Source organism: Vulpes lagopus, chromosome 1 (assembly GCF_018345385.1).
Source record: "Vulpes lagopus strain Blue_001 chromosome 1, ASM1834538v1, whole genome shotgun sequence".
NCBI lineage: Eukaryota > Metazoa > Chordata > Mammalia > Carnivora > Canidae > Vulpes > Vulpes lagopus.
The window spans coordinates 162,805,126-162,814,091 of NC_054824.1; the positions used below are offsets into that span (position 1 = coordinate 162,805,126).

The 8,966-nt window shown below is 45.6% G+C and overlaps 1 protein-coding gene across 5 annotated transcripts in view; it reads right to left on the reverse strand.

Annotated features, from left to right (window-relative positions):
- COP1 (COP1 E3 ubiquitin ligase) overlaps window positions 1–7,358 on the reverse strand; it is a 245,207-nt gene extending 237,849 nt beyond the window's left edge. For 2 of the 5 annotated variants that reach the window (XM_041753662.1, XM_041753655.1), the window contains exon 1: window positions 6,554–7,354. In XM_041753662.1, the coding sequence (XP_041609596.1) occupies window positions 6,554–6,966 (413 nt within the window). In that variant the 5' untranslated portion in view covers window positions 6,967–7,354. Of the gene's footprint in view, window positions 1–6,553 lie in introns of all 5 variants that reach the window. The other 3 variants (XM_041753668.1, XM_041753649.1, XM_041753642.1) reach the window with 3 other exon arrangements.
- Between the last annotated feature and the right edge of the window lie 1,608 nt (window positions 7,359–8,966).

The window sequence follows — 8,966 nt, forward strand, 5'->3', positions numbered from 1 at the left end:
TTCCTTCCAAGCTACAAAAGCTCTGAGGAAAAGGGTCGCAGGTTAAATGATTATTTAAAACCGAAAGAAAACACCAGTAACAATATACATATGTAAGGAGAAAAAAATGAGCAACAAGGTTTAATTAAGGCTTTATTACTTTAATCAGTAACAATTTTTTTAGCGGCACCTGGCTGGCTCAGTCAGTAGAGCATGAAACTCTTTTTTTTTTTTTTTTTTTTTGAGCGTGAAACTCTTGATCTCGGGTTTGTGGGTTCCAGCACCACACTGAGTGTAGGGATTATGTAAAAAAACATTTTTTTTAATTTTTAAATAAAAAATAACTTTTAGAATACAGTCAAGTAAGTAATGTTGTCTTATTGTCAGGAAAGATTTGTAAAAGGAAAGGACAACTACTAATCAACACATTCTTTACTAATGAACGACTACTTCATCAGTACCTCCCTTTCAATTTATAGTCCAGAATTCAAGTCAATAGTCTTTCAAATCCTGCTTCATAATCTTCTTTCATTTGCTCTACCATTTGATTCACGTAAGTCTGCTGACAATGATACTGACAATCCATCATCTGATAGCCAGAAAGATCATAATGAATTGCTAAGATATGATATCATTTCCTGCAGAGTATCTTTTGCCATCATTGTCATCCAAAGAGTAAGTGCATTATAAGAAAGATTTTCAGTTTGGCAGATTCAAGAAAGATTTTCAGTTTGGCAGATTCAAGGAAGCTTCACTTTGATATTACTACAATAACAACATAATAAATTCTAAAGTTTATTTCAGTAGTTGAATATGCTTTTTTTTTAATTTTTTTTTATTTATTTATGATAGGCACACAGTGAGAGAGAGAGAGAGAGGCAGAGACACAGGCAGAGGGAGAAGCAGGCTCCATGCACCGGGAGCCCGACGTGGGACTCGATCCCGGATCTCCAGGATTGTGCCCTGGGCCAAAGGCAGGCGCCAAACCGCTGCGCCGCCCAGGGATCCCTTGAATATGCTTTAACAGCTCTTTAAATTACATTTAGTCCTATTTATAAACTAGCTGTGGTTCCAAAAGGCCACCTAAATTTTCCACTTACTTTTCTGTCCCAAAGAAAATTATATACCATAATTCAGTAAGTTTCAAATTTTTTCACTCTGATCTCCAGTAAGATACACACTGTATATAAGTATGTAACCATAAGTTCAAAGTTCTCTTTGTAATGACAAGTTATGTGGTATCTCCTGTTTTCACTTTTTGATAGTTTGAAAAACCCAACAGCAACAATGATCAAACAGATTTCATCTTTAGTGCTAAATGTGATTAATAGGTAATGGCTTCCAAGAGAGCTATGTTGAGGACTGCGAGACATGTAAATTCAAAAGAGTAATACCTGCCATAGTTCTAAGAGAAGCAACAATGCCAGGATATGATACTATAATTAAATGACTAAAAGTCTCTCTTCCCATTAAACCCAGAGCTTCCTTAGGACAGTCCATTATTTTTTCTAAAGACTGTATTTGTTGGGCAGCCCGGGTGGCTCAGTGGTTTAGCGCCACCTTCAGCCCAGGGCGTGATCCTGGAGATCCCGGATGGAGTCCCACGTCCGGGTTCCCTGCATGAAGCCTGCTTCTCCCTCTGTCTGTCTGTCTCTGTGTGTGTGTGTGTGTGTGTGTCTCATGAATAAATAAAATCTTAAAAAATAAAAAAAAAAAAGACTGTATTTGCTTATTTCACAGAGAGAGAGAAGAGAGAGAAAGAATGCATGTGACCATGAGGGGGTTGGGCAGAGGGAGCAGCAGATTCTCCACTGAGCAAGGAGCCTGATGCAGGGCTTCATCTCAAGACCCTGGGATCATGATCTGAGCTAAAGGCAGACGCTTAACCAACTGAGCCACCCAGGCACCCCAGGACAGTCTATTATTAATAGTATGACAGGAGAAAGTCACGTATTTATTAAACAGTATATCTTTTTAATGTAAATCCTACCTATTTTGTATCAGGCAGGTGATCAGAATTAACCTCCCCACAGGGGTTTACAATCTACTTGAAAATACTTATTTCCGCCTCAGGATAACAGACTTGCAGGCATAAAAAAAGTAATTTCAGGTAGTTGGAGAAGCTAATGTAATGGAGAGGCAGTAGTAACGTGCTATAGATGTCATCTTAGACTCATAGTTACTTAAATGGACCATGTAAGAAAAATCAAAGTAACAATGACCTCCTTTAAATTTCAAAGATTTATCCAACTTCAAGCTAAATACTATGCTCTCCTGAACTACAGATTCTCCAACTATAAAACAAAATAATCTGCAACATGGGGCGCCTGGGTGGCGCTCTGTTAAGTGCCTGCCTTCAGCGCAGGTCGTAGTTCTAGGGTCCTGGGATCCAGCCCTGCCTCAGGCTCCCTGCTCACTGGGGAGGCTTCCTTCTCCCTCTCCCCCACCCCCCTCCTGGTATTCTCTCTCTCCCTCTCTCTAAAATGAATAAAATCTAAAAAAATAATAATAATAATTATCTGCAACTTGATATATACTTTCAGTACTTTTTATGAAAGAAACAGTTAAAACATAAATACCTGAAATGTTCGTTAATTCTGCAATTAAATATAAACTGACTTTCAAATATGACATAAGAGGTGAATGTGTGTTACTGAAAATCAGGCTTTTGACTTTATTTTTTATTTTTTATTTTTTTAGGCTTTTGACTTTAAATCAACTGTCCTCTTTCCTCTTTCAAGAGGAAAAGAACATGCCACTATCGGGATCCCTGGGTGGCACAGTGGTTTGGCGCTTGCCTTTGGCCCAGGGCACGATCCCCGGAGACCCAGGATCGAATCCCACATCAGGCTCCCGGTGCATGGAGCCTGCTTCTCCCTCTGCCTATGTCTCTGCCTCTCTCTCTCTCTCTCTGTGTGACTATCATAAATAAATAAAAATTATTAAAAAAAAATAAAATAAAAATAATATTCTTGAAAAAAAAAAAAAAAAGAACATGCCACTATCACCTAAGTAGCTTTTCCAAACTACACTATCATTCCAGTCTCCAATTCTGGTACAATCTCTTGCATGTGGACAGGTAAACAGGCAGGAGGGAGTGGTCAGGGATAAAAGTGTAATAATAAAATAACTATTTCCCTCCAAGCCACCACATTGAAGAACCACTAGGCTAGGGGCACCTGGTTGGCTCAGTTGGTGAAGCACAGGACTCTTAATCTTGGTATGTTTTATAAATTCGAGCCTCGGGTAGGGTGTAGCTTTTACCTAAAAATAAGTTCTGTAAAAAAAAAAAGGACCACATATACAAATACATATACTTATAAATTTTCTTTTTTTTTTTCTATTTTATTTATTTGAGACAGAGAGAGAAGGAGCACACTGGCACACAAGCCAGGGGAGGAGCAAAGGGACTCAGACTCTGCTTAGCAGGGCTCTAGAAATGGGCGTTGTCTGGATCCCAGGACCCTGAGATCACGGCCTGAGAAGGCAGATGCTTAAGCAACTAGACCACCAAGTCACCCCAAATTTTCTAATCCATACAAATAAAGCACAAAATTGAGAACTGGGAGATCTGAGTTCTTTTTGCCACTTAGCTGTCCAATGTGAAACAAAGTTACTTCTTTGTGTCTCAATGGCAATACAATCTATTATATCAAAACTAGAAGCTATCTATAATTTCACAGAATTGTTCCAAGGATAAAATGAAATGTGAAGTATAAATATAAGTTTAAAATATGATGAATAAGAAATTATCACTATTATTCAAACTTTAGCTTCACTTGGATGTAAAAGCACAGAGTAATATGGGTTGGTTCACAGTTTGACCTTGAACATAACAAGACCAGACCAACCACCCAGAGCCAATTAGAAATGAAAAATATTTCCTTGGGGCAGCCCTGGTGGCTCAGCAGTTTAGCGCTGCCTTCAGCCCAGGGCCTGATCCTGGAGACCCAGGATCAAGTCCCACATCAGGCTCCCTGCATGGAGCCTGCTTCTCCCTCCGCCTGTGTCTCTGCCTCTCTCTCTCTCTCTCTCTCTCTCTCTCTCATGAATAAATAAATAAATAAATAAATATCTAAAAAAAAAAAAGTCATATTCAAAAAAAAAAAAAAGAAAGAAAGAAAGAAAAAAAGAAAAAGATTTCCTTGGACCTTGTTTAATCCCTATCTTCTACCCCAGAAGCTTGGCCAAATCAAATCTAGCTTGAGAATTGGGAAAATAGATTTCCATTAATGAATTATTCTAAATATTCAATCTCACCAGAAAAAGAAATAATGGACTAATGAGATTTTTAGAAAGTGAAACATTCACAATTTTTAACAGAAGACTTTCACTTGGAACTTCCAGGTTAGGACTTGGGAGAGTAGACTGAAATAGTTAAAAATTAGGTGACAGACAAAAATTTTAATGATCTTACCACCACCACCACAGCCTCCTTGCAAAAAACAAACAACAGCAACAACAACAAAAACCAGTGCCAACAGCTTATATTATCCTATGGCTCTCTAATTCCCTACAAAATAGTCAATATGCAACTCATGGTGCCTGGCAGACAGTGTGTGCCAAATAAATATCTGTTGAATAAATTATTGATTCTCTTATTTCTTACATCTTCACTATTTCAGTGCACCTATAGGAATGCTGGCATATTTGTTTTCTTTTAGCCCTCTAAAAATTAAAATGCGGAGATTCCTGGGTGGCTCAGTGGTTTAGCGCCTGCCTTTGGCCCAGGGCGCGATCCTGGGGACGCGGGATCGAGTCCCACGTCGGGCTCCTGGCAGGGACCCTGCTTCTCCCTCTGCCTGTGTCTCTGCCTCTCTCTCTCTATGTCTATCATGAATAAATAAATAAATAAAATCTTTTAAAAAATAAATAAATAAACTAATTAATTAATTAAAAGGCAAATGGTGGTTAAAAAGACAAATCCAGGCAGCCCGGGTGGCTCAGCGGTTTAGCGCCGCCTTCAGCCCAGGGTGTGATCCGGAGATCCTGGGATGGAGTCCCCACATCAGGCTCCCTGCAGGGAGCCTGCTTCTCACTCTGCCTGTGTCTCTGCCTCTCTCTGGGTCTCTCATGAATAAATACATCTTAAAAAAAAAAAAGAAGAAGAAGAAGAAGAAGAAGAAAGAAGAAAGAAGAAGAAGAAGAAGAAAGAAGAAAGAAGAAGAAAAGAGAAACAGAAATTTTGAAAATCCTCATTTTGTTTCATCAGCTTCTACTTCATCATATGGCACCCCACTTACTGGGTATGAGCACAAACACCTCTTAGACCCACCCATAAGCTAGTTAAATTACTTATAAATAACAATTATAGCCAAGTTTCAATGAGAAACGAATTAATTGTCTCAATCCAGAGTAATGTAAGACCAAAGCAGAAATAGGAGTGAAGATAATTTTACTGCAAGACCTAGAAACTCTAATCAATTATCTTTCCTACAGTTCCATCGTGTAGCCCAATCTTACTTAATGATGCCAACTCACATCATCTTCAACCCTGAGGTAAATCAACTTCCCCTATAATGACAGCGCAGGCCAACTTCCTACTCATGTTCTAAGTCTATCAACAATGTCCTCCAAAAGAAAAGTGTAAAATCCCACCCGTTCTCACTTAACTAGAAGCAATTCCTTTCTCCTACTCCTACTGTTTGGATTGGGTTCTGGATACAAAAAACCAATGAGAAATCCCAAAACACTTCCAGCAAGACAATCCACTCCATCTCTCACTTAATATAGACAACCCAACTCTGCCAGACATCCTCACGGTATACTCCTGTGTATCGTTCAAGATGCCAACTATGATGACAAGGTGTCTACTACCTGGCGTTCCTCAAATCAGAAGTTCCAGGGCACCGTAACCTGTTACACAAATGTAGTACAGCTACATCCGACACATGGATGCTGCTGAATAAATGTGGTTCCCTCGCGTCCAAGGCATTTAGTGACAAGTGGAATTTTTTGTGAACAGATTTTTATGACTACAGTAGCCTCAACAGCAGATTTAAAAGTGGCCTAGCCTTTGAAGTGGGAGGATATTTATACACACACACACGAGGGATACTGACATGAAATACTACTTCTCCTTAAAATATCCATACATACCCACGTCTGGAGCACCATCTACCATACTTTCAATAAGCAAATTTGACCAACTCCGTCCCTCAGCCTCCCAGGAAGCCTAATCCTCTCCGTTTACAAGTTCAACAAGAAATCCGGACCGACAGGGTGTCGAATTCACCAGAAAGCAGAAAGTGCACCAGGAAAAAATAAATAAATAAATAAATAAATAAATAAATAAATAAATAAATAAATAAATAAATAAATAAAAGCAAGGCCCAACTTTCCCCGTTTACGCACCATTTACCCGACCTTCCTTCTCGGCCCCCTTCCGTGGGCTCCCCTCACTTCCTCCCCGGCAGCCCGGGCCTCCGCAGTCACCCCCACGGCCTCCCCCGGCCTGAGGGTCTGCAGACGCCGCCCCGGCACCACCTGGGCCGCCCTCCCGCCGCACCCCGCCAGCCCACACCGGGCAAACTCCTCGTTCCGCGACGGGCAGGGCGATGCTCTTGCAACTCACCACACGAAGTCGTTGCTTTTGTCCTCGTAGGAGTTGATGAGCCCGTTGCACAGGGGGGCGAGCAGAGGTCTCTTCCGGCTGCCGCTGCCGAGGCCGGAGCTGCTCCCTCCCACGCCGGCGCTGGGCCTGGCCGCGCAGCTGAGCCGAGACTGGCCCGCGGACACCGCCCCGCCGCCGCTGCCCGACACGGCGGCCGCCACCAGCACAGGCCGCGCCGCCGGGCCCCCGAGGCCGCCCGACCCCGCGGCCTGGGCCGCCCCGCCGGACGCCGCCGCCGCCGCCGCTGCCGCCGCCGCCGAAGGGGGCGACGGGGAGGAGGACAAGGACGAGGAGGCGGAAGTCACCGAGGAGGCCGCCGAGGAGCCGGGGCTGGTCCCGGCGGAGCCCGACCCGGCCTGGCGGCTCCCAGACATCGTGCCTCCCCCTCCTCCGGCCGGGCGCTCGGAGAGGGACCGCGACCCGCCGCCGCCTCCCTCCCCTCGACCTCCCCTCAACCTCAGTGCATCCTGAGGCCGCGCGCCGCGCCGGGAGGTGGGGCTGAGGAACAATAAAGTTGATCTTTTTTTTTCTTTTTTCTTTTTTTTTTTTTTTTTTGTTTGTTTAAGGCGAGCACACAGCCGCGTCCGACGGGAGGAGGGGGCGGAGGAAACTGAAGCAGCGGAGGAGAAACCACTACCGCCGCCGAGGCCCCACCGCCGCCAGCCCCGCCGCAGCCAACCGGGGCGCGCCGAGGGCCGGCCGTGCGCGCGCGCGAGCGGCGGAAGGGGCGGGAGCGGCGGCGGAGACAACCTCGAGGGCGGCTGGGACGCGCGCGGCGCGCCCCCGGCGGCGGCCTAGCAACGCGGGCTGCGCTCGTCCGCAGCCGAGCGGCGGGTGACGTACGGGGGGACGGGGGGAGGGGGGAGGGGAGGGGGGGCGGAGGGGGTGGGGCTGTCCCAAAGGGTGAAAGGGCTGCGGAGAGGGCAGTGAATGATAGGGTGGCGCCCGCGCTTGGGAGCTGGCGGGGAGGGGAGCGCGCCCGAAGCGACTGCGCACGCGCTCTGGGCGCCGACCCCGGCGGCGGCCTGGGTCGCGGCCCCGCTCGGAGCGGCGCTGGCGCGGACCGGCTGCACCAGTGCGTGGGGGCGACCGCCTTCCTGAAGGCCGAGACGGAGCTGCCGCCGGGCGGGCGGGCGGCGGGCGCCCGCGGCGAGGGCATGGCAGGTGCTTCCGAGTCGCCTTCTGAAGCCTCCGTGGACGCTACGGAAAAGACCCGGGGCTCTGAGCGGCTGAGAAGAGCCCTGCGTTGACCCTCAACGAGTCTGGGCTCTGCTGTCAAACCATTCATTCCACGCGGTTGCGAGGAGTCCATTAAGATGAAGTCAGTCACCGGTGCTTTGTAAATTGCAAACATCGTAGCAAGTGTTAGCGATTATTATTGGTCCGACCGTGCTGTCTTGTATCTTGAAACATGAATTTACCAAATTAAGCATGACGATGACGAGAAAACCAATTATATCTGATCTGACCACGGCTCAGCCAGAATCTCGGTTTAATGTGGATCTGATATCCTCTACCACAAAACAAGGAAACCTGGCGCTTAATACCACGAAAAAAAAAAAAAAGAAAAGAAAAGAAATGTGTAATTTCTGGTAGCTTTTTGGAATACGGAAAATTGGATACAGGTTCTTCATTTGCCATTTTGAGACTCCCCAAGATTCTGGGTGATGTAAATTAGAAACAACTGGGTTGTTTTCGGTATTCTTTTCCAATTCTCGTCCTGTGGTTCTTGCAAAGATCCCAGATTTTTTTTTTTTTTAAGATTTTATTTATTTATTCATGACAGACACAGCGAGAGAGAGAAAGAGGCAGAGACACAGGCAGAGGGAGAAGCAAGCTCCATGCAGGGAGCCCAACATGGGACTCCATCCAGGGTCTCCAGGGTCACAACCTGGGCCGGAGGCAGTGCTAAACCGCTGAGCCACCCGGGCTGCCCAAGATCCCAGATTTAATTCTGTCCTTTGAAGACCTTTCCCTAGGAACCTTTATCCATGCTGAATGAACTGAACCAGAGGGGCCCTGATGAAAGCCCAACAAAAAGACCTAGCCATTCATCTGAGCAGTGTTCCATCAAAAGGCTGCCATCCCCACATCAGCCTTTGCTGCTTACCTTCCTACCTTCCTACTTTCTGCTCAGGATAATGATAGAGGAATGAGCTTGTCAGATTTCCAAGAACCACCCCACCCTCCTTGTGTGAGTATTGCATTATCCAACCCCTTATTAACTTCACTTTCAATACCCAACTGAAATGTGAAGCCTTTTTTTTTTTTTTAAGACTTTTTTAAATGTATTTATTCATGAGAGACACACAGAGAGAGAGAGGCAGAGACATAGGCAGGCCCCATGCTGGGAGTTGGATGTGGGACTCCAGGT